Here is a 24,902-nt window from a genome sequence, read left to right on the forward strand (position 1 = left end):
ATCAGTTACATTTGGATCAGGCTTTCAAAGCACCAGGAAAGCTAGAAACAAACGTGTGGAATGAAAGCTGGGATTCCCACAGTCCTGCAGCAAAGGGGCTGGGTTCTCTGGTCAATTCTGTGACAGGGCTGTGTGCAGGCTGGGTTTGCACAGACTGTAAGAATTAGACCCAGATTTTCAAATGCTCAGCACCACGGTGAGATTTCCAAAGGTGCTTCGGTGCCAAACTCCCATTGAAATCAACGGGAGCTCAGCGCTTGAGACCTTTGAGGATCTGCGCCCCAGTGCCCTGTGAACGGCTGGTTTAATTAACAAGCCGCTCTTAGTGCAACAGCACAGGCCATGCACAGCAGCAGCTTGCTCCCGCTGGGACATGCTGACAGACCATGCAGGGTTCTCTCTCATCACCGGCCAACGTTATTCTGTTTCAGTGAGATTCCAGACTCTCCTGCCTGGACTTGAAAGAGATGCTCATACATATTGCACCAAATACACAAGGACCCGGTGAGAGTGACACGGATCAGACATGTGCTGCTGAGAGACGGGAGAGGCTGATGCAGGATGGTCTTTGCTGGGGCGGTAAAAGACACCCCATCTCCCTTGGGGGAGAATGCAAGACATTGCACTGGGGGGTGTTTTAATCCTCCCGGCTCCTGTGAAATGAGCAGAACCCCATTATCCCCCTTTCCTCCCCGTCCTGGCGAGGATCTGGATCCTCTGCCTTGACGAGCACACAACCCAGGGGTCTAGATCACAGGCCTGGCGCTGGTCCACAGCAGCAAGAAGCGGGGATGGCAGCACTGCCAGAGCCTGGCTCACCTTTGGGCGTGATGTCGGTCCCGTTCAGAGCTCCTTGGATCACGGCTTGGGCCTCCGAGTTCTTCTTCTTCAAGAAGTCGATGGTCTCCCGCAGGTCCAGCAGCTCCGTGTCCTGGCAGAAGCACAGGGGAGATACCCTGTAGTCCCTGGTTGGGTGGAGGTGCCAGGGACATCGCTAACCCGCGCCCACAGCAAGCGCCTCTCCCCTCAGCCAGGACACATGCCGGGTGCTGGGCACAGCAGGCCACCAGCCTCCAGGGTTAATAGCCAGAGTCCTCCAGGGATGCCCAAAAGAAAAGGAGGGTCTGGCTTGTGCCCCAGGGCCAGACCTTGCTGTCCAGGAATGACCCCAGCCACTCCAGGGCAGCCCACAGCACCAGCCAGCACAGACCCAGAGACACAGGAGAAGGTCAGACCCAGCAGGGACGAGCGAGGGCGCTACGTGTGGGGGTAGGTGCGTCTCCAGTCAGACAGCTCCCCCATGGATCAGCCCGCAGCACAGCCAGCCTCCTGCGAGGATGCAGCAGGCTCTGCTCCTTCTCCGGGAAGAGGTTTCCCCATCACCCAGTGGGCTGGCTGGGGCACTGGTGGTGCTGGACAGAGGAGCTGGCCTGCCCACGGGTCAGGAACCCCTTTGCCTCTGAGGGGACTCACAGGGAGTGCCAGCGAATAGGAGTCCCCCGTGGAGGGAGGGGGGTTAGACCTGCTCCCTGGCACAGAGACCCCAGTGCCCCGCCAGCTGCCCAGCTCTCCCTGCGCAGCACCCACCTTCTCTTCCGCAGTCTCTGCCAGCTGCCGCAGACGGGACGTCATGTTCACCAGGCTCTGCTCGAAGGCCGCCACCAGGTTAGCCTGAAAGGCAGCGGGAGAGGGCGTCACACTCAGCTGGGGAACAGAGAGCACAGTGGGGAGCCGGACCGGCAGCAGCCCGGTCCGTACTATAGCCACGGTCTCTCGGAACAAGGGCGGGGAAGAGCCCTAATCTCTCGCCCCCAGGGAAGAGGCTGTCTCCCAAGAAGGGAGGGGTGGGGCTGCCGCTCTGACCCCTCTGGTCCTGGAGCCGGTGGTGCCGACACCACAGACCAGAGCAGCTGCGCTCCATGCCATGCCACATGGTGTGTGCAGTTTCTCCCGCTGGGACGCACCAGGCCATCTCCCAGGGCCACACCGCCCCCGCACAGCAGCAGGCTTCCCCGGCGTGCCAAGGACCCTGCGCACCATAGGGACACTGTGTGGTTCCGGAGAGGCGCTCCTGCCCTGCAGAGAGCAGCCATGCGGGGGGATGATCTCAGTGGGGAGGTGACCCCACCCCACAACGTAGAGCAGGGGGTGCTGTCAAAACGGGCAACTTCCTGCAACCTGCCAGTTGAGGGTGCTGGGCACAGGGGACACACTGGGCTCAGCCACCCCCAAGGACACTGCACTGCCAGCTGCAGCAGCTGCTACCCTGACCCATCTCCTCCGCGACCAGCTCCTGTCCCAGGGAGAACTGCACAGGCTGGAGTGCCTGTGCTGGGCACTGGCCTCTGCATCTCTGCCCTGCCCGCCCTTCGGTACCAGCTCTGCCCATCACGTCCGCCATGGGTTGAGCCTTCCCCTCCTTGCTCCTGGCAGGGTCATCTGCTCGCCGGGGCAGGGTGCGCCTGACCCCTGCCTTGTCCCCGGGGCGATGCCCCACCACTCCTCCCCCCATCATTAGGATATTAGCACAGTTGGCATTTTAGTGGGTCCAGAGACCTCTGATGATGCCCCTCACTCCAGACGAGCACTAGGCCTGGCCCAGAGCTGTGGCTGGACTCACGTTGGCTGATAGCTGAGACGTCAGGGTCGCCACCTTCTCCTGGGATGACTCCAGCTCCCGGCGCAGCTTCCGGATTTGCTGGAGGGGAGAGAAGGCAAAGGGGGAATGGGTCAGGGAGAAGTGGGCCGCTCCCCCCCTCGGGGGCCGGGAGCGAGCCGTCAGGGTGGGTGGAGAAATGGGGTCTCACTGTACCTCAGATTGCATCCTCTCCTCCGCCTGGCAAAGCGCAGTGTAGCAGGAAGGAGAGACAGACAGAGGCCAGCGTTAGGATAGAGGGGGGAAGTGAGGCGCAGGCAGAGATCGGGGACAGAGCCATGCATGGAACTGAACCCTGCCCCAAGCCACCTTGGGGCTCCTCCCGCAAAGCCATCCAGACAGCAGCTGGCTGCAGCCACCCCTGCAAGGCCCCATGGGCGTGGCCTGGCCCATGCCCCACCCCCCAGACGTGCAGGTAACAGGAGCGCCCCGGCACAGGCGGGGAGACCGCGGGAGCAGCTCTTACTGAGGAGTAGGTGGAGGAGGCGCTGGAGGCCAGGGACAGCACTGATCCGTGAACTGCAATAGAACAAACATGCCTGAGTCACGGAGCCCTCCACCGTGCCCTGGCTCAGAGTGCGGGAGGGGGGAAGGGGGGAGCACTGGCTTTCCCAGAGGGGTCTGTGGGGCGCCACAGCAGGGGATGAATGGGGAGGCAGGGGCAGGAGGGGTACTGCAGAAGTAACAGGCAGGGGCCACATTCAGCTGGGCAGCCTGCCCTGGCAAATCACCCCTGCCATGGGGCACCACCCGGCCAAGGAGCTCACAATGCTGTAGGGACACCACTGAGCAGAGCCTGATCACCCCCAGCCCCTCCTCATCCCTGGGAAGAGCCGGGTCAGCATCACCATCCTCGTTATACAGCTGGGGAAACTGAGGCACCAGGGTGGGGGAATGCGGGGCCTTGCCCCAGGTAAGATGGCGAGGCACAGCCAGTAACAGTCTGACTCCCAGCCCTGCGCTTTGCCCATGGTGGCTCCGTCTCCCTCCAGGCTGAGCCCATGAGGATCTACATCTCCAGCTGCCCAAATCCTCCCTTTCTGGCCCTAGAACCAACCCATTCCCAGCACCCATTCGGCCGCCAAACCCATCACAACGTTCCAGGTGGGTACCTGGAGCCCCCGTGTCCATCTGCTCATCTACGCCTAGGGACTTGCGGGCCCAGAGCCAGGTTCCCAGCCCAGCTTTGCACGAGCAGCTCCTGACACCTCCAGGGGCATCTCTGAGCTCAACCCCCCTCTCTCCCAATAGGCCTGTGCAAGTTCCTTCCCCCAGAGGAGCCATGGAGCCTGCACTCTGGGGCAGGGAGCAGACAGAGCCAATGGGCACAGCCACTGTTCTCACACTCAGTGGGGGAGGCTGGTTTGACCCATCCTGCTGCCTTGAGACTGACAGGATTCCCCACTCGCTGGCCAGCAGGATTAACCCTTTCTTGTCTCCCCCACAGTAGCATGAAATGCTTCGGTGCTCGAGATCGCGAGCGCCGCCGCTGCCACCTATGGGTACCAAAAGGGATGCCCGAGGCATGGAGGGGTGGGCAGGGGACCACGGAGCCATGCTACCCCCGGGTAACGGGGAGGAAGAGCCCGTCGCTCCAGCCAGAGCACGAGTGTCTCACCGTCGTCTGCGGGGTCCCGGAAGGAGCCCGAGCGGATCATGCCCTTGGGTCTGTCTGCCAGGGAGAGGGTGCTGCCCATCTGGGAGGTGCTGTAGAGCTCGAAGGCGGAGTCGTGGGTGGGGATGCTGTTGGAACGGGTGATCCGCGGAGTGGTTGCAGAGGTGGGACTCACTGCACGGAAAGGCAGGGGAGGGAGAAGAGAAAAGGCAGGGTCAGAAACGCGCCTGGCCCAGGGGAGCAGAGCAGCAGGGAGCGTGGAGTGGGGAGGGGCCAGAGCCCTGAGGAGCCAGGGACGCGGAAGGGTCGGGGAGGACGCCACACACGGTCACGCTCGGGACCAGAGTCTCAGCTTGGGCAGGACAGGGAGACTCAAGCGAAGCCAGTACAGCTAGGTGAGGGATACCTGCTTGGGGCTGGCCCACGCGCTCTCCCTGGTGGTGAATCCTGGGAACAGCGAGTTCATGCCCAAAGCCAGTGTCCATCAGGAGTAACCCCACTTGGCCTCGATCCCTCCCCGCAGTCACTCCGGTGTAAAACAGGAGTAACACTGGGCCCGATCTCCCGCTCACTCACTCTGGTTTCAACTAGGAGTAACCCCACTGGGCCTCGATCCCTCCCCGCAGTCACTCCGGTGTAAAACAGGAGTAACACTGGGCCCAATTCCCCACTCGCTCACTCCGGTTTCAACCAGGAATAACCTCACTGGGCCTGAACCTTCACGCTGGTGTAAATCAGGAAAATTCCACTGAAGCCAGTTCCTCTGGCACAAGCGAGAGAAGTGGGCCCCACACCCGTGAGGGACTCTCCTACCGACAGTTTGCCTCCCACTCACTTTCATTGGGGGCGCTTTCACTGGGAGCCCCCGACCCGCAGCTGGGCTATGTCAGAGCATGGCCCTTTGTGAGGAGGCTGCCCAGAGAGGAAGCACAGGGCAGGCACCAGAGGCTGGGCAGAGGGCCCAGGAGTGGGTTAGGCACTTCATGGGGCTTCTCTGCCTCTGGTTTCTATGGGCAAGGCCCTCTGGCCCCACCAACAAGCCAGCTCCAACCTCTGGAGCACACGGGCCTTGCTGTGATCCTCGGGTGCTGCACAGACACCCGGGGCCAGCTCCTCAGCTGGCGTAAACCGGCAGAGCTCCCGGGATGCTGCTTTCAATGGTGCTGCGCTGGTTTACACCCGCCGGGGATTTGGCCGTGACCCGGCCATGGGAAACTGACCGATATTCGTGAGTGGGCTTTTCCCGGCCAAGGACACGGAGAGGGCCGGAGGCGAGGGCAGCTCTGATGGGTCGTCCGATTCCGGGAGCCCACCAATCGTGTGGGAGTGGCGCCTCTCCTTGGTCTCCTCTTGGGACTGGAGCTGGTACCTGCCAGGACCAAGGGAGAGATCAGCAAGGCGACGCTGCCGGGGGTCCCCACTAGTCCATTTTCCCCAGCCAGGATCGAGTGGCCAAAGGGCTTTGGAATGGCCACGACTGTCGCCAAAGAGCTCAGAGTAAAGCCACATGGCAGATCCTTGCGCCCACTGGGACGCTGTGGGGGCAGTTCTAGGGGCTCGGTCTGCCTCTTCCTCTGCAAGGATCTGACAAAGCCAATGGCGAGGGGGAAGGCTTGGCCTGTCTCCGGAGCATCGGGCGCACCAAGGAGGTGGAGGGCTGGGCTCAGCTCTGGTGTAGCAAACCCGTCTCTTGCCAAGATGTCCCCCTCAGCCCTGAGGCATTTCCCGCTGCCCAGGACAGCACAGGGGAGGCCAAGACGCCAGCCGCAGCACTGGGAAGCCAGGCTAGGGGGCATGGGCTCGACACGACAGCGGGATCTCTGGCATCGATACAGGCTGGTCTCCCGCTGCTCCGGGGACGATATTCTGCCCTTGCTCTGAGTAACCTGCGATGCCCTGGGCAGCAGAGCCACGCTCTTGGGGCAAGAGGGCGAGGGGTAGGGAGGATGGCCCAGTAGTTAGAGCACTAGCCTAGAAAACGGGGGGTGAGTTCCTTGCTCTGCCACAGTGACCTTGGGCAAGTCTCTTAGCCTCTCGGAGCCTCAGGTCCCAGCACTAACAGAGGGCTAGTACCCCACTCCCTGCAGCTGAGAGGTCCCTGAGTGACCGTGAGGGGCCACACAGGCATTGAGGTTTTACCTCAGCCCCTTCTTGGGCAGCGTGTTCCGGTCGCGGTTGGTGCTGGGGAGGAAGAGAAACATGAGTCATGGGTGGCTCCGTGGGCTGGGAGAGGGAGGGCACTCGCCAGGGGCAGGCTAGGGGCAATGCCCAGCCGGGGGCTGTGCCAGCTTGGTGGTGGGTCCAGTCTGATGGCTTCACTGGGAGCGGGTATAGAAGGGGTGGGTGGGACCGGAGCTGGTGTTTCCAGGGCACAGCGGGGATTCCAGCCCGAGGCTTGTGCCTCACAAAGCTGTCCACCCCTAGGGCTGCCAGGTGCCCCAAGAGGTCAGGCAGCCCTCCCCATGGGAGCGTGGTGGGGGTTGGGGTTCTGTGCCCCCCATAGCATAGCAGGGAGGCTCTGGAAGCCCCCTAACTCCGATAGCTGAGCTCCAGCACATCTGGGAGGTGGCCCTGCTTCTGCCCACCCTCCCCCTCCTCTGGTGGCACCTGTCCAGATGTGCAGCTCTGGGGCTGCCAGTCCAGCCCTGCTCGCTGGTCTCCTCCTCTGTGCTAACGGGAGGGGTGGCAGCAGGTGCAGGAGTGGTGGCGCTGCCCCCGGAAAAGGCACTGGGCAGGCTGATTGGCATCTGCAGGGACTCCATGCTGCGGTGCAGGCCCGAGAGCTTGGGGTACATCCTGCCCTCCTTGGGGACGCTGAAGCCGCTCATGAGCTCCAGGCCCTGGGAGAAGCTGGCCGAGTTGATGTTGAGGATGGGGGCCGGGCTGGGGGCGAAGCAGGGCGTGAGGTGCCCGGCTGCCGGGTGCAGGTCCTGCCGCTTGCTGGCGTGGGGCTGGGGTAGGTCGCTGGAGGAGGGCAGGTCCAGACTGTTGGAGTTGACCTTGTCCAAGTTGGCCAGGGAAGGGGGCTTCACGTGGCTCTTGGCGGGCGCCCTGTGGGAACACAGAACCGGGTTGGGGAGGCTTAACAGTCACACATGCCCTTCTGGATAATACGCTTCCCTCCATGGCAGGAGAAGGCAGCGCCTTGGGGATTTTCTATATAGAGACCGTTGCTCTGGGGTTCCCAACCAGAGTTTGGAAGAACCCCCTTGGGAGCGGCTTCCTTAGCCACAGCGAACTCCCTTCTTTATACCATACGCACCCAGGGGTTTGCTCCCGTTGGCTGGGCTCCCCCTTCAGTGTGTTAGTGCAGTGCTGCTCACTGGCACAAGCTGCATGTGCTGGTGTGTTACTGTAGGGTTGCTGGTTAGGAACAGGCAGCTGGTATCAACAAAAAAAGCAAATTACCCCAGTCACTACGGAATCAGTGCCAGCTGGCCAAGACCAGGGGTCTGACCCTGTCAGGCCCCTCTCTCATGTACCCATAGGGGAAGAGGAGGGTGGTTGTGTTGACCTGGTAAGAAAGTCCTCCCTGCCCCCTCCAGCAACTGTTTTTTTCAGCAACTGTTTTGAACACTGACAACTCTTAGCTGAAAACCAAGAATATTTCACTTGGAAAGACCATCACAATGCTTCATGGGAGCTGTAGTTCGACTGCCTCATAGTCCCATTCGCCTTGATCTGCCCGACTTCCTAGTTGGACTACATATCCCATGATGCATCCCAGTCTCAGCTCTTGGGAGAGGGAAGACGTGCATCCTAAGAGACACTAGCTGTGATGCATCATGGGAGATGGAGTCCAGCTGAGGAGCCAAGCCCATATGGAAAAATGGGGACAGGAGGTAACTGAACTACAACTTCCAAGAGAGACTGTGGCAAATATTGAAAAAATTGGGGTTTGGGGTGTTTGATTTCTTAGTCGAAAACCCAATTTTCCATCCAAAGCCAGTTTGGATGGAAAATGTCTGGCCAGCCCTCATGGCAAGCCCAGGGGAGGAGCCATGGCTTAGGCTGGGGGGCTGCTGCCTGTGGCAGTGGGGCTGGTGCTGGGAGGCTTCCCTGGCTCCTACCTGAGCGGCGTTGGGGGCAGCTCGGCCACTTTGGCAGCAGGTGGGTGGCTGGCTTGGGCCTTGGGGGTGCTTTCGGGGGAGCCAATGCTCTTCAGCGAGATGCACTCGGAGTCCAGGGCCACAGCCTTGGCTTTGGCTTTCTCCTTTTCGCGGTCCGTCTGGTTCACCGGGGCCGGCGTGCTCCGGCTTGTGCCAATCTTGGAGGGCTCCTTGAGCCGTGACACCGAGATGCCCCCTTGCTTGGTGCTTAGGAGGCTGGGGTCGATGCTGCTGCTCACAGGCCGGTTCCCGCCACGCCCGCCTGTCACGCTCATGGAGCTGGATTTGGCCGGCCGCGGCAGGCTCCGGTACTGGATGTTAGAGCGAGCCCCGGGGGCTAGAAAGCCAGGCTCCCCGGCGTTGGAGACATCCAAGCTGGTTTTCCTCCCGTTGACAGGCTTGACAGGGATGCCGGAGCTCTTCTGGATCTTGCCGAGCGTGGCCGAGCCGCCCGCTTGCATCACCGTAGCCGTGCCGGTGGCGGGAGGTGGCTTCTTGTAGCCGAAGGAGCCGGAGGTAGAGGGCCGGGTGAGCCCCGACGGAGGCTTCTTGGCATCCCCGATCCGATCCCGGCCCGCATCGGAGGAAGACCGCTGCAGGCCCGCGTTCTTCACAGACAGCTTGCTCTTGTCAGTGGCCTTAGCTTCAGGTTTGCCTGGGGGGAGCGGAGCGAGATGGAGAAGGTCACAAGCAATAGAGGAGCATACCCCAGCCCCCTGGCCCTTCGGGGATTGGACTCCCCTGGCACAACGAACTTCACCCCATCCAGGGAGCTTCTGTTCTGCAAACAGCCTTACTTTTACCTACCTTGAAAAAGCCAGTTCCCAAGGAGCAGGTGTGATGAGAGTAATTTAACAAGCCCTGGTTCTTACGTAGCACTTCTCAGCCATAGTTGCCAAAGTGCTTTACCAAGGAGGCCAGGATCATCATCCCTATTGGTTAGATGGGGAAACTGAGGCACAGAGGGGGAAGTGACTCACCCAGCAACACAGTAGGGAATAGAACCCAGCTCTCCTGAGTCTCAGTCCAGTGCCCTCTCCACTAGGTGGCACTGGAGCAGGGGACCATGCTGTTCAACACGGAATTCTGGGCACAGTTTCCAGGCAAAAAACAGCCTCATTTCAAGGCTGAACCAAACCAAACCTGAAGGGCACCAGATCCCCCACAGTGGAAGGGTGCTGCCCGGTAGGGGTCACGACCACCATGTCACGTCAAAGATTTACACTCAACTTTTGCACAAGACCTGGCATGTGCACTGCTCCGTTCTGTGGTTCTTGCCAACTGGAGGCACAGCTGGCAACCCTGGGACAGGCCGAGCCTAGGGGACGGGGAATACACTGCGGGGAACAGTCCAGTACAGGCCCCTGGGATGATGGGACTGACAGGCTCTCTGATGGCTGCTGTCACAGCAGGACGTGATGTGACACCTCTCACCCCTGGGGAATCAGAGTGATGTAGGGGCTCTGCATTCGTGCTGCAGTGACTCTCAGGTATGGCGCCAGTGGGGTGCAGCATGAGCCTGAGGTCACCAGCTGCCCACATCGCCCAGTTGCCTGGGCAAGCCCTCATTGGATTATACCCGCCACATGCTCTCCCCCATCCCCCCTAGCGTGTTCTCCAGGAGGGCGCAGCACTCCCCTCTCATAGCCTTCCTTGGAAGGTTCCCAGCTGATCCCCAGGCTGAATCCTGAGCACGCAGCCGCTTCAGCCAGCCATGGGGATCGAACCCCTGCCCGGGAGCTAAGGGAGCAGCTGGCTGGCATGATCCCTGTGCCAGCCACGAGGGGGAGCCCTGACTCCACAGACCAGGCCCGTCCTCGGCACATCATACTCCTGAGGCTGGAGGGGTTGCACCCGTTTTGGCCGAACCCTGTGAAGGCGTGGGAGGGCGGGAGCACCCAACGCCCTCCCCCCTGCTGCAGTCTCACCTGCCACTTTGAGGGTGCTCTGGGCCGTGTGGGTGATGGGCGAGGTCACTGCCACCGGGGGCGTCTTGCCCTTCTTCAGGGACCCCGTCGGGCCCAGGCTGACGGGCTTCTTCAGCTCCCCGCCCTTGGCAGGGGCCTCGTCGCAGCTCTCGGCCCGCTCCCGCCGCCACTTGGAGGCGCCGTGCTCCATCTTGAGGCTGCCGCTGTCGTAATCCAGCTTCTTTGGGCCCTTCTCCTCCGCCTCGCTGTACCAGCTCAGCCCACTCTCGGCCAGCGAGCGCTTCTCCGAGTCCGTGCGCAGCTGCGCGGGGTGGGGACAGAGAGGTGAGGGGGGCCGCGCTCCGCCAACCCCACTCGCTGCCCGCCCGGGAGACGCCGCCACTTGGGGAGGAGAACGCAGGGGCCTTCCCCTCTAGATCACCCTTGAGGACAGTGCAAGGGGCTGGGGTCCTGGTTCTCTTCCCAGCTCCACTACTAACCCGCTGCGCGTCGCTGCCCCATCCAGTGCCTCAGTTTCCCTCTCTGCAGTGTGCCCGAGGCCATGCAGGGTCAGTGCTGGAGCCAGGAAGAGACCCCAGGATCCTGACTCGTCCCAGTGCCATTGCCACAAAGGCTCATTCTGCTCCTGTACCAGGGCTGGAGACTAGCTCTTTAGATGCAGCGTTACTGCTGGGGAAATGGGACAGTCCCCCACTCTGATGGCCTAGACTCCTCTATAACCCAGAGCAAGCTCTGGGGCCAGCCCCTCTGCGGGCAGGTCGGGGCAGCCCGGCTGAAGTCAATGGAGCTATGCTAACTGGCGTCAGCTGGGCTGGCCCTAATCGGCAGAGACAAAGTCCTTGCCCGCCGCTGCCCCATGTGTGGGGAGATGGTGGGTCGCGGGCTTAGCCACCAGATGCCCATGTCACCGGCGCATCCCCCTCCCACTGGTGCTCTCACTGGGACATGGGCCACCCCTCTCCAGGTCTGCCTGCCCCGCCCCTTTCGCCAGTGCTAAATGGGCACAAAGGGGGCGGACCCGTCCTGAGCTCCGCGGGGTGGCCAGCACGTACCGCTATGGCCGAGTTCCGCCGGGAAGCCGTGGGGCTGGACGGGAGGGAGTTGAGGGAGGAGCTGGCGTTGAACTCTTCTGAGCTGAGGTTGTCAGAGGCATCGCTGAGGCCGCTGCTGATGGAGCTGCTCTCATCCCAGCTGGAGCAGGACAGAGAGAGAGAGAGAGTTACCCCAACTGAGTGCAGCTGCAAGTGCTGTGTGTTACAGGAGGAGAACAAGGCTGCAGCTCCTACCCCCAGGGCTCCCAGAGAAAAAACAGCCATCCCCCCCTGCCATCCAAAGGGTTTTCTGTGCCAGCACCACCCGCCACAGCCTCCATGGGAACCCCAATCCAGACAGCCCTGAACCTGGGGGTGCTCACAACTGGGATCCGGATTCTGCAGCTCGGACCCATCCCTCGTACCAAGGAGCGGGGAAGAAGCTCTGAGAAGAGCAAACGAATTCACTGGAAGCAGCCTGGCCAGCTGATTCCCCGGGCGGGCGAGGAAGTGTTACGCGGCCAGCCTTAGGAAGAACAGCCAATAACACATCCTCCCGCATGGCATACAGCTGTGGGGGGCTGGAGAGCTGCTCTTTCCCGTACAGGCTGTGGGCCGGGATTTTGGGAAGAACAGGACGGGGTGGGATGTTCCTCCAAAGGCTTCATCTCCGCTATTGTGACATGCTTAAAACCCAGCTGGAGCGTCCACAGGGACTGGGTGGGTAGCACGACTAGACTGGCTCCAGCCCAGTTTGAAGCATGCTTAAGCCCAGTTTTTAAAATCATCTGTGAGATCATGGGACACAAAGACCTGGGGCTCGGTCCAGTGGCGGTGACACAGCAGGGGGCCATGCTAGTCACGTCTGATCAGTCCCATGCAGAAGGAGCCGAACTACCCAAGGCTGCCTATCAGCCGAACACGGTTTGATCCTATTCAAACATGATCCCGTATCGCGGTCCAAACCACTGGCTAGCCTTCCCAGAGGGAGGGCACCGTGCCAATCCCTCCTAGCCACAGGGCCAGCCCCACCATGGGAACTAGCCGTGAGCTCTGGTGTGCTCACTAGAGGCCTGATCCTGTCCCCGTTCAAGTCACTGGCGAGACGTTCACAGTCTTCAGTGCGAGAACGGGCGGTGGGGCTCCTCAGTCCCCTTGCTGACCCATTAGAGGGCGCCAGCAGGGTCCCCCAGCATGGACAGGGCAGGAGGTAGACAGCTGTTCATTCAGCCACTAAGAAGCACACTTCACATAGCTATTCAGGCGGCAGCCAGTGAAAAAAGCCCCAGGATGCGTGTGTTTAGGGGTAGTGCTAGTGATCAGTTTGCTTGTGCTTGGTGTTCCTATGATCTTCCAGAGCCTGAGTGTCCTGGAGGACTGTCAGGGCAGAGACTGGGTCCCTGTTGAGCCCAGATTGCCAGATTGTACAAGCACCGATGATCCCACTTGGATCAGTGCTCCGGGGCCCTAGACACAGTAACACAGCCCAGAGCAGAGGATAGCAGCCACTTCTCCAGCAGTCCAAGGGTTAATACGGATCCTAGTGACTCTTTGACCTAACTAACCCCATACTGCACTGACCACTCCCCTGGCCGAGGGAGACGTGACTCTTTTATCTTTGTCAGGGACTGAAGATGGGCTGGAAGCAAACCCCGCATTCCCAAGCCCTGCAGGGCCCAAATGTGGCAAACCACTCCCCATTGTGGGGCCTGAGCTCACTTCTAGCAGCCACTGATCCAAATAGTTTAGTAGATCTGGAGTCACTCCACTGACAGCAGGTAGCTAAGAGACACTGCACCTTGAAGCAGGTCGCCCAGTGCAGGTTTGTCTTTAACCACCGCCCCAGGGGAAGGATACAACATGGATGCCATTGGGATTTCTAGGGCAGTTTTTACATTTCAAACAGATTCCAGCCCCCTGCCCCAGCACCTCGGTGTGGTGAACTCCAATTCAGCCCCACCTCCCTCTGCTCAACGGGTCTAGGTCTGAAGACCCCAGGACCGGGCATGGTTGGAGGGGATTCACTTTACAGAGGGGACAGATTCCTGGTTCCAGCAGTGATTCCGGTTCAACTCCAGCACGTCTGAGGTGCTCCCTGGCCCAGTCTGCAGAGCGCTGAGCTCACCTATCACAGCACCACCCCTCACCCAAATGGCAGGGACCGCACAATAACCCAGCCCCACTGCCAGGATCCCAAAGCATTATCCCGGAGACAGCCCCCTGCTAGCTAGGCGTGCCACAAGAGGGACCCCATCTATCTGTGCCCATGGTCACACAGTGGTTAGGAAAAGGACCCAGGAGTCCTGGTACCCAGCCTATCAGACCATGCTGTCCCCCTTCCAACGGCCAAAGGGAGAACACTAGATTGAATCATTCCCAGAGAGCCCGGCACTCGTTCGTGGCCGAGTCTCCCTCTCCAGCATGGAATCTCACATTCCCTCTGCAGCCGAGCAGAACCCTGCTGGAGCAGGAGCTGAGGACGGAAGGGAGGGCAAGGCTGCTCTGACCCGTGACAGATACAAATGCGATGCATAGTTTTCAGAGACTGGCTGGAATCACCTACTCTCCCCCTCGCTCCTGCCTGGCCCTGGGGACCTTTGGGACCAGATCCAGAGTCAAGGTTGGCAAGCGGCTCCCGTCTCCGTAACAAGCTGAACCAAACCCCCAGGTCTGAACACTCCCAGCTCTGGGCTATTCAAATCCAGGGCCCGCTCGGCGGGGGGTGGCACATGCCTGAACTGGGTGAAGTGGGGGATAGGTGCGATCCAGGCCCACCACCACTCTGAAATGACCCCGTTGCCTCATCCCTCCTCTGGGAGCCCCCTATGCACACAGTCACCGACCCTGCATCCCCTCCTGGGAGTAGACCTTTCCCCCAGCTGGGACTGGCATGTCCCTCCGATCAGCCTGACAGTGATCGCCCCCTAGTGGCTGCACCCCGCTGCTTGCATTCCCAACATGCCAAGGGGGAAACTTGGTGTGCATAGCGCATGGGGAGCTCCCTCTGCCCTCGGCTCTGCCATCCAGCAGCAGCAGAGCCTCGGCCCGGTCCTGCAGCCCTGCCCTGCTGCCAGCAGTCCCAGGGAGTTCCCCAGCCCTGCTCACCCCAGGAAGGGCTAGCCACATGGGGTCTGCAAGGGCAGGATCCCCGGGGACAGTCCCCCCCGGGCTGGGTCTGCTCCACCCACACAGGTTCCGGGGTGGCTGACGAGGTGGTACTGTACTGTATGTGCCTCCTCAGCCACCCCGGAACCTGCACGGGGCATAATAAAGTAAAAGCTTCACCGCCAAACCCAGCAACTAGGCATCCAGCAGCTGCAGCCTCCTCTGGCCCATGATACCCGCCGCCCATGGCTAAGCTCTTTCCTCCTGCCCAGGCTGAGCTGATATGGGAGCCACTGGAGAATTTGCTTCCAGGCTTGTTTTGTAAGGGAGCTGGAGGGCTTTGCAGAGATGGGGCGGGACTGGGACGGGCCAGCACCCCTCCCATCCCATCGCCTACATAGGTGCTGGAAGTAGGGGCACTGCCGCAGCCCCTGGCTTGAAGTGGATCCCATCGTATGCAGGGTTTACAGTTTGGTTCAATGGCTCTCAGCCCCCGCCCACACACACACACAGTTCCAGCCCCCCTGACCGCCTGGTCTCCCCATCCCCACTCCCAGCCTAGTGGCCTTTGCTCCCCCAGCTCAGTCCCAGCCCCCAGCCCAGGACTCTTAGACATGCTGCACATCCGATTTGAGCGCAGGCATTTTTGGTCTCTCGCACACACCCCTTTTCCACCCACTGGAGTTTTACTAATTTTAACATCAGCAAGAAACCCTCCCCTCCCCCCTCCCAACACAGCGAGAGGAAAGGGCTTTGTCACGGAGCTCAGTGAGGCCAGGACTTTGCCCAAGGAATGCACACACATCCAGGGAATGCACACACACACGGACCGTACAAATACACCATGCATCCACACAGGGAACGCGCACACACAACATGTGCTGGTGCATCCCCTATCTTCCCCGCCCCCAGCCGGAGATCCCCCTTCCCAGCATGCCAGCCCCACTATATCCCAAAATCCCCCACTGAAGTCGCTGGCTGAAGCTTGAGGGCCAGGGCACAGGCGCCTTCTGCACGGCTCCTGTGGCCCAGAGGATTCGCGCACATGGATGTATGGTGTCCGAAGGGGAGCTGAGCTCTTGGGAGAGTAGCCCCAAGTGGACCTGGGTCATAGGAGACAGATGCCCCCCGGCCCCTCATCCTCTTACCTCCAGGCTGTCCAACCCTCCTCCTCCCAGCTGGCGGCTATGCAAGCTTGGGCCTCCAGACCTCTCCGTCCTGCTGGGCCGGGGCAGCAGCAGGGGTGTGGCAGGTGTGTGGCTCACAGGTACCCCGACAGAAAGGGACTGTCCCAACGTGGCTGCTGGGTCCCTGCCCGGCAGAACTCCCTCCGGAGCAATGGGCTGCTTGCCAGGGTAGCTGGGAAGGAGGCAGCAGGCTCAGCAGACCGTGTGGAAAAGCCCATCTCCCGGGCTGTCAATCAGCCCTCAGCTGGAGTGAGGAAGGGCCACTCCGGACTGGGGTGGCAGCTGCCATTTCTCCCAAAGGCCCATCCGGCCCGTGACGGGGGAGGGGAGCCGTACGCCCACAGGGCTTCCCTGCCACAGACGGGCCCGGATGAGCACGGCCTCCTTTCAGGTCAGTGGCTGAGTAGGTCAGCGAGGCCCCCGCACGCTGGTTGAAGGAGTCTAGCCGGGGACAATAGAAAGGGCAAGAATTGGTGATGGGACATGGGGGAGGCCCCTGTGCCTCAGCTCCAGCCCCCCCCCCGGCACTGGGGTGCATCTGGATACAAACAGGACAACGCATCGGAGATGCCCGTTCACAGCCAGCTCAGGCCATAGGGAGCATCACGCTCTCAGTCTAGGCCTCCTGCGGATGTCCACCCACATTACATAGTCCCATGCTGCCGACCCCGACCCGTTATCCCAGCCTGGGGCTCCCCAGCTCCATCCTGACCTGCAGCCTCCTGCTATTCCTGCCCAGAGCTCTGCTGGAGTTAGGAGCTGAAGCACCTTTGAGGATCTAGACCTCAGAGACGGGAGGGGGAACAGGGAGCTTGGGGGGTCGGGGGAGGAGAGTCGGTCTGTGCTTCCCAGAGGTTGGGCAGCAATGCAGAGAGGCTGAAGGCAGGAGGGTGCTAACCATCAGAATGCTACAGATGCCGGCTCAGTTCCAGCCTAGGTCAGTGATCAAGTAAAGCCTTTCCCGTGACGCGTCAGCACAATGGTCTGTGTGCCGCGAGTTGGTGGGTTCTCAGCCAAGTTACAAGGGGACCCCTGTCTCCATTGCAACCCCCACCATGCCGTGTTGGCAGCTTGGGCAGAGGGGCTGAGGACACTGTTCCCTCTAAGCTGTGTGCGTGCACACAGATCCTAAACCCCATGCACACGGCGAAACACCGCATGCACATTTGTACAGAAGCACAACAATTTGCACAGAAGAAATTTTTTGCGCACATGGCCTGTCAAAAATTAGAGGGAACATTGGCTGAGGACCTGGGTTTGCCCTTGGTCCAGAAACACCACCCCCCGTGGGTCTGCATGGAGACGCTGCAGCCGGGGAAGCTGGTTCTGCCCTTGACAAACCTAGATAAATAGAGGACTCCAGGCACCACGGTAGCCCATGTGGCTGCACTGACTGGGGGCGGGGACTGGAACCCTGCACCCGGAGAACAGGGTGGGACCCCAGGGGCAGGGGCACCCGAAGGAGGGCACAGAGAGACGAGCCAGCTCCCATGAGAGGGGCTGGGGACGCAGTGCTGCATTGGCCAAGGGGGTGGACCAGAAGGGGCCATTTCTAGTTTCTATAATGGAAGGACACCAAGCATTCAGCCTCCTGCTGAGGGACCACTGCCTCCATGGTGGAGGCTAATTACCCCACGGCCTGTGCGCCTTGCAGGGCTAGGCAGGTGGTTGGCTGGCTGGCAACGAGATTCCTTTGTTCTCCAAATACAGAGCGACTCGCTATTAGCACAGATCACCCCCGCACCCCTTCAAGACACTCCGCTGTGAGGCCAGGTAATTCCCAGGTGCCTGGTGCTTTCATAGCGTCTCTGGCACGCTGGACTCTGCAGCCGGGGTTCCCCAGGTCACGCAGAAGGAGGGGAGGTGGTTTCACTTCTCCAGCAGCTAGAGAGGGGTGGGGTGTCCTTGTGATCCTTCCCACAGCCAGGGGTGGGCAGGGGAATACCCCACCGTGCCCCAGCCAGCCCTGGAGACGCCAGCAGCAGGAGCAGTCCTGGCCCGTTCTCTGGGGCTGCGCACGCCTTCCCGTGATCCTGGCAGCTGGCACCTCCCCCAGGAACAGCCGGCTAAGGTCACTTAGAGCCAGTCACCAAAATCCATGCATAGGCACGTGACCCCAAGCGGCTGCCCCATGGCCCATCGGAGCCGGGGTGACTCTGCCCCTCCATAAACCAGCCCCCCTCATGCACACCAGACACTGAGCACTGGGTTAGCCATCTGGGTACTTCTCTGGCCCCCCTTACCACATTATCTGAGCACCTCACAACCTTTACCGTATTTACCCCTGTGAGGCCAGGCAGTGCAGTTATCCTTATTGTACTCAGGGGAAACTGAGGCACACAGAGGTTAAGTCACTTGCCCAAGGGAACCAGGAGTTGACCCCAGGGCTCCCGAGTCCCAGTCCAGTGCCTCTAACCACTAGCCTACCCCTTCCGACCCATACAGTACCTGAGGTTCTCAAAGCACTTTACAAAGCTCCCATCTCAGTCAGGGAAACTGAGGCACCAAAAACGGAAAAGTCTTGCTCAGTGTCCCACAGTCAGCCACAGGACCGAGAATAGATTTCAGCTCTCGTGTCCCTATGTGACCCCGCCCCACTGCATGCCTGGTATACAATCTTCACCCACACGCGGTGGGCCTGCTGGGATGCCCTGGGCAGCTATTCCCTCTGGCAGTGAGCAGCTAGGCAGCACGGAATCCATGCCAGCCATGCACAGAGCAGCACCCCCAATTTACAGTAATTAGATTGCAACAGAGGCAGGTCTGCATGCAAAAGGCAATTAAGGGAGCATTAGCCTGGATTGTGAGCAAACACCTAGGTAATTAGGTTTGAGCACCAGCCACAGACACAACACACACCTCTTGAAGGATGGGTAACCATGTAGTCAGGACAGATCCACAGCTCTGATATTAAACCTCCTGCTGCAGGGCTTAAGCCAACCCCTAGCTATTAGGGATACGACCTACCTGGGAGCAGGTTGTTCCACCTGTGTCTGCTGGGCGGTTCTTACTCCTGCCTCTGAAGCAGCTGGTACTGGCCGCTGTCAGAGACAGGAGACTGGGTACCAGATTCCAGCTCCCATCCAGCCTGGCAGCACCCATGTTCCAAGGATTTGTTTCCTCATTTCTGTGGCATCCCTCGCCTTGGAAGGCCCCTGTGTTACAGGGATCACAACATAAAAGCACCAGGGGACCTTGGATGACCTCAAGCTAATCTTCACCCAAAGCCAGCCCTGAATCCGGAAGGCTGCTCACTAATCTCTCTGTGCGGAAACTACTGACTCACCGAACCAACCACTTCTCCATGGGAAAGTTATACCGGGTGTGTTGGGGGGGGGGGACCCCACAGCCATCTCCTCCAAACCCCCTCTTTCCCCTGGCTCCCACTTCCCCCACCGAGCTGCTTTCACTTTCCGCCGAGGGACCCAAACACTAAACCCGAAACTGAGCTTGTTCCTTGTCTGCGAAGATGAGAAGCGGCCCGGCCCCCTGGCCCAGGGCTAACACGAGGCCCCAGGAGTAAAAGGAGGCTGGCTCCTCACAGCCTTGCACCAGGAGACTTCACCATCCAGATCCAGCAGCAGGGACTTGCTCTCTTTGGGATGGCACCCCCACCTCCACATCCCCTCACCTCCAGCAGTGCCATGAGTGAGGCAGCCTCCAACGCACCGTGATGACCTCATCATTCTCAGGGCCTCTCAGTCCATTAGGGTTACTGTGTAGAGGGGGCTTGTGGGCTGGTCACGGCCTGTGGGGGCCTGTGAGCTCTTTAGGGCAGATTGCCTTTTGGTTCTGTGTCTGTACAGCACCTAGCACAATGTGGTCCAGGGCCACGACAGGGGCTCCTAGGCACTACTGTAATACTGTACACCTAATACAGAATAACAAGCTGCCGGCCTGAATCCAGGGCAGCAATCAGGCCTGAAAATGGCTCCATTTTGCCATCTGTTTGGCGGCTCATGCCAGATGACTGAATCGATAACGTGCACATACTTCCTACAGGGGCCATGGTCCACCTCCCCAAAACCACCCCACGGGATGAGTGTAGGAGTGACCTGCCCTCTAGGTGGATGTCCCCATGCAGGGATGAGGACACAGGAGCTTGTCTGCTGTAGGAAAACATGCTTTGGGGTGGTTATGTCCCCAGGGCAGCCCCCTATGCGAATATAAGACTAGGGTCTGGTGCACCAGTGCAGTGAGCAATGGCTCCAGTGCAACCACGCTCACGTAACTGCACTAGGACAGACTGCTGCCATCTAGACACAGCTTCACTGGCTGCATGGGGAAGAGTTTGTCCCAGAGCCGTGCTGCAGAGTCCAGAGCAGAGGGGTGGCCCTGGTGCTTCCTGCAAAGCTCCTAGAACTAGGCCGAACATTCTGGATGGAAACGTTTTCCCACCAGAAATGCACTTTTGTCGAAATCAAAACATTTTGCAGGACTTTATGAAACTGTCACCAGAAAAAATGTCAAAGAGAATCACCTAGAACGCAGCATTTCAATTCACGTAGACTTTGCTAGGCTAGTAAAATATTCCCTTATGTTTGCATACAGAATTTATCAAACACTATCTCTTATTTCATTGTCTATTATCATGTTTTGACTTTATTCAGCCCCGCCCCCCATTTTGCCTTGCCGGAACAATACACCTCAGTGTTACCCGAATGAAACTGTTCGGCGTTCCAAAGCTGAAATATTCCAGAGTTTCTAGCCGGCCGGGAATTTCCACTTCTCCAAATTGGACTGAAAACCAACGTTGAAACATCAGAATTTTCATGGAACGAAAATTTTCTCTTCCATACAGCTCTAAAAATTAGCATTCTTGCACCCAGCAGTGGCTGTTCCAAGCTCTGCTCTCCTTTGATATTATTTGACACCATCATTCTACACCCTTTGCTCTGTTTCCTTTTCCTAAACAAGGGGGAAGGACTTTTTCCCCTTTAAAACTGAAGGTGGAAGGACACTATGGCAGGAGGCGGTGCACATGGAAGCATCCCCAAGGCACTGCTGCGTTATCCCTACGCAGCAGGTGGAGACCGTGTCTGTACAGCACCTAACATAATGGGATCTCCGTGCTGAGCAAGGTCTGGGGGAGACAGGGACAGTTGTTTATGGATCCTTCAGTTCAGTCCAAAATCTTAAGCCCCAAATGCTGTTCAGGTTCAAGTGGCACAGGTTCTAGCCCTGACGCCTCCCTGTGAGCTCAGGGAAAGGTCTACCCAGCCCCTTATTGGGACTGAGAGGATCTGCCACTGAAGGATCTTGACTGTACAAGGTCCTCAACCCAAATCAAAGCCCCCCCTGTTTCCCGAGGCAACACCTCATGCCTCCCGCAGTCAAGTGAGGCGCAGACCCACAACACCCTTTGTAAGGGGAGCTGAGGAGCAGCTCTCAGACCTGCACGCCCCAGGCCAGAACTGGTGTCAGGCAGGGAATATGCATCCTCGGCCACCTTATACCATGCCCGTCGCTCTGCAACAAGCCTGTGCCCCCTAGGTCCTTCCCAGCGGTCAATACAGTGCAGGTCACAGCCATGGGTAACACTGTGGCAAGAACACAGCTCCTCCCACTCCCAAAGCCCAGGCCCTGCCACTTGAGCTACAGGAGAATCTCCTTTAGCTGTTAGCAACACGGGGCCTATGACACACAATGCAGCAGTTTTGATCCCATCCAGTAGAGGCCAGCACAACTCACATGAACCCATTCATTAAGCCTCATCTGCACTCCTCTCAGGCTGCGCTGTTATGTTGTTGGCTCTGCCAAGCTAAGCAGCACTCAGCTGTGTTAGTGTTCGGATGGGGGACCTGAACAGACTAGATCATTCAGAGGCAGGCACTCTCCTCATCTGAGTCAGGATGGGGCGCAGTGGGGCTGCTGGAGGGACTGTCACTCAGATTAGACACTTGAGGCCCCATTTAGGGTCCCTAAAGCCTCCTGCAGTAGCAGGGGCGGCTCTAGGCATTTTGCCGCCCCAAGCACGGCAGGCAGGCTGCCTTCGGTAGCTTGCCTGCGGGAGGTCTCCGGTCCCGCGAATTCAGCAGCAGCCTGCGGGAGGTCCGCCGAAGCCACGGGACCAGCGGACCCTCCGCAGGCATGCCGCCGAAGGCAGCCTGCCTGCCGCCCTCGTGGCGACTGGCAGGGCGCCCCCCCGTGGCTTGCCGCCCCAAGCAGGTGCTTGGGGTGCTGGTGCCTGGAGCCGCCCCTGTGCAGTAGTGACCCCATTAGCACAGGGGCTGGGGCAGGGGGTATGTACAAGGCACCTGGAGGAGAAAGGGATGCTACTTGCATGCTAAGCATGATCACTAGGGCCCAGATTACTAAGGAGTTAAGCTCCTAACTCCCATTAAAATCAACTTGAGTTTGGAGCCTAAGCCCCTCTGAGAATCTGGGTGCAGGTAAGTCCGATGTGCCCCCCATTGTAGAGCATGCTGTTACAGCAGGGGGTGAGCAATCCATTGCGAGGGGAGCAAAGCTCACCTCTGCACTGCTCTCCGACAGGCAAACATGGGGAGCACTTTCCAGCGAAGGGAGCAGCTCGCTATGGAGCGATCGCAGGCGGCCGGGCGCCAGGTTCAGTGGCTGGAGGGCTCTTCAAAGTCTCAGAGCCAGAGAGTCACCATCTCCTGCTCCAATCCATCATATACAGTCCCCCCCGCCCCGTCTCCGCTGGCGAATGAAAAGAGGGACTGTCAAAGCAGCCAGCTCCGCCGGGGCTCCCCGAACACTGCGTTGTTTGTATCTGCCCTGACAACTGCTGGAGCACATGGAGCGGGAAGAGCACCAACACCAACAGTCGGTGCCCAGCCCAGCCACTCCCCTCCCTGCTTGGTGGGAGGAACGAGACAAATGGACGGGGTGAGAGGGGACAGGGGCGAGAGACAAGGAGCGCAGTGTCACCGGGGTGAAAACCAAGCCAGCCGGGCGTAAAGAGGAAGAGGGGGCGGGAGAAATTAGCAAGCTGCCCTGGGAGGTGCGGAGAGATATCCGATCTATCTCCTAGAACCGGAAGGGACCATGAAAGGTCATTGAGTCCAGCCCCCTGCCTTCACTAGCAGGACCAAGTACTGATAGTGCCCCAGATCTCTAAGTGGCCCCCTCAAGGATTGAACTCACAACCCTGGGTTTAGCAGGCCAATGCTCAAACCACTGAGCTATCCCTCAAATAAGAGAGAGAGCCCCCTGCTTCCACTGCAGAACTGGAGCTGTGCAGCAATTTGCAGGATCAGGCCCTTTAAAGCCCATCCACACGGGTGGAACGTTAACCCGGTACATGCTAGCGGTGTGCAATATTCCTCTCTAGTGGCTGGTGCCCCAAAGGATAACGGCCTACTATACTCACCAGGGAACAGAGTGACTCCTGTGCCTTGAGCCAAGGGTCAAGCTGTGCTGCTGAGCCAGCCAAGGGACCTCCCAAAAACAGCTCCGAGCACACCCACTCCCCCAATGGGCAGGAGAGCAGGGTGTGTTTGAACAACGCACCCTCCACCCCCAGCACAGACGTCCTTAAAGGGCACTCGCCCAGGTCAGCCGGAGTGCAGCTTAGCTTGCACAACAGCAGTGAGCAGAGTCCAGCAACAGCCGTTCTCAGGGGCTGCCCCGCCCCGGGCACAGGGCCCCACTCACACACCAGGCACTGCGCCCCCAGTCCGTCTCCCCTCCATCATCCACGCTGGGCACAGCTTCCCAGCTCTTCCCTGCTTTGGGTCATGCCCTGCTCTCTTCTGTGCAGGCCTGCCAACCGGGGGTCTGCCCCAGCCCTCTGCCCGCCTTGGGCTCAGCTCTCCAGCCAGGCCCCAGCTGCTGTGGGCTGCCTTCCTCGCAGGCCAACCCTGCACAAGTGTAGCTGGTGGGGCTAATGGAACAGAACAGATTGGCCCAAGGCCTCTGCTCTCCCCTCCCTCCCCCGCTACATTAACAGTCCAGGGAGCAGCGCCCCCGGCTGGCTGGCGAGCCCTGCAATAATGAGCCGGAAGGGGGAAAATACCCTAGCTAAGGACTCCAACACAGCGACTCTGATCAGGTTACTGATAACAGCGACATGAGTGATTCCAGCGACAGCCTTTGCAGTCACAGTAGGGAGCTGCAGGTGGCATGTGCTGGAGTCACACACTGCTGATGCCCCCGCGTACCCTGCTGGAAGGGTATTGACTCAGAGCACATTGCACTGATACAGGCTTTCAGCCACAGACATCAGAGCCATTCCCAAGGGAAGCCAACTACTACCAGCATCATGATACAGACGGGGAAACTGAGGCACATAGGCGTGACTTGCCCAAAGTTGGTCAATGGCAAAGCTGGGAATAGAACCCAGGACTCCTGACTCCGAATCCAGTGGCCCTGGGCTCCCTCCTCCGCCTGTTGGCATACCGTCCTGACTGCAGAGAGGCATGCAGCTGGACCCCTGCCCTGCAGCTAGCCAGGTGACCAGGGCCACTGGCACATATGGCTCAAGTGCATTTGGAGGTTCGCAGTTTCCCCGTCGCCGCCTGCCTCCTCCTGCTCAGAGGCAAGGGCTGGGGGCAGTCACCCACTCGACATCCTCAGAGCTTCCCTGGCGTACCAGGCCCATGAGTGGATTCACGCCCATGCCCCTCCTCCATCGAGGGCAGCCAGCTGTACGGCGCTCCCTTGGCATCGGGACCCAGAAGTTGCTGTGTGGTCAGTTGGCCTGGGCACAGCCCAGAAGCCAGGCTGCCCAATGCAGACACCCTGTTAATACCAAGGAAGGAGGGGATGATTTAGGGTGCTCCGAGGGGTCTAACCAGTGCAGCTGGGATGCAACAGAGAAAGGGAAGCTGTAGGCTGCCTAGCAATCTGAGCTCTCCAGGGCTATGGGATACTCTCCCGGTGGGAGCCCCATCTCTTGGGACACTTCAGCCTAGAGGGGGGTGAAACACTGGAGAACACAGGAGAGGAAATGAGCTTGCACTAGGGGCAGATGGCTTAGGCCTGCTATTAGGGAAGCATGGCCTAGTGGACAGACCCCCAGACTGTAATTCAGGAGACCTAGGTTCTACTCCTGGCTCTGCCGGAGACCTTGGGCAAGTCTCTGTACCTCAGTTTCCCCCTCTGTGAAGCAGGGATGATGATCCTAATTCGCTTTGGGATGAACAGCACTAGATATCGGGATCATCCAATGGCGGCAGGGGCCGAGCACCTAGCGGCCCCAGGTCTGTCCCACCACCCTATGGACAGAATACTCTCCCTTGATCTGTCTCCGAACGCTCCCTTGGGGGCAGGCCTCAAACCCAAAGTGAGGCACCAAATGCCCTTC

At 59.7% G+C, this 24,902-nt stretch overlaps 1 protein-coding gene across 8 annotated transcripts in view; it reads right to left on the reverse strand.

The window, feature by feature from the left end:
- NAV1 (neuron navigator 1) overlaps positions 1-24,902 on the reverse strand; it is a 316,431-nt gene that overhangs the window by 23,292 nt on the left and 268,237 nt on the right. For 6 of the 8 annotated variants that reach the window (XM_045012500.1, XM_045012502.1, XM_045012505.1 and 3 more), the window contains 12 exons: positions 11,361-11,499; positions 10,309-10,609; positions 8,342-9,035; positions 6,879-7,322; positions 6,411-6,452; positions 5,492-5,640; positions 4,275-4,445; positions 3,123-3,175; positions 2,813-2,836; positions 2,621-2,698; positions 1,588-1,671; positions 820-931 (listed from right to left, as the gene is read on the reverse strand). In XM_045012500.1, coding sequence (XP_044868435.1) covers positions 820-931; positions 1,588-1,671; positions 2,621-2,698; positions 2,813-2,836; positions 3,123-3,175; positions 4,275-4,445; positions 5,492-5,640; positions 6,411-6,452; positions 6,879-7,322; positions 8,342-9,035; positions 10,309-10,609; positions 11,361-11,499 — 2,291 coding nt within the window. The remainder of the gene's footprint in view (positions 1-819; positions 932-1,587; positions 1,672-2,620; positions 2,699-2,812; positions 2,837-3,122; positions 3,176-4,274; positions 4,446-5,491; positions 5,641-6,410; positions 6,453-6,878; positions 7,323-8,341; positions 9,036-10,308; positions 10,610-11,360; positions 11,500-24,902) is intronic. The other 2 variants (XM_045012503.1, XM_045012504.1) reach the window with 1 other exon arrangement.

The sequence above is a fragment of the Mauremys mutica genome, chromosome 4, assembly GCF_020497125.1.
Source record: "Mauremys mutica isolate MM-2020 ecotype Southern chromosome 4, ASM2049712v1, whole genome shotgun sequence".
In the NCBI taxonomy this organism is placed as follows: domain Eukaryota; kingdom Metazoa; phylum Chordata; order Testudines; family Geoemydidae; genus Mauremys; species Mauremys mutica.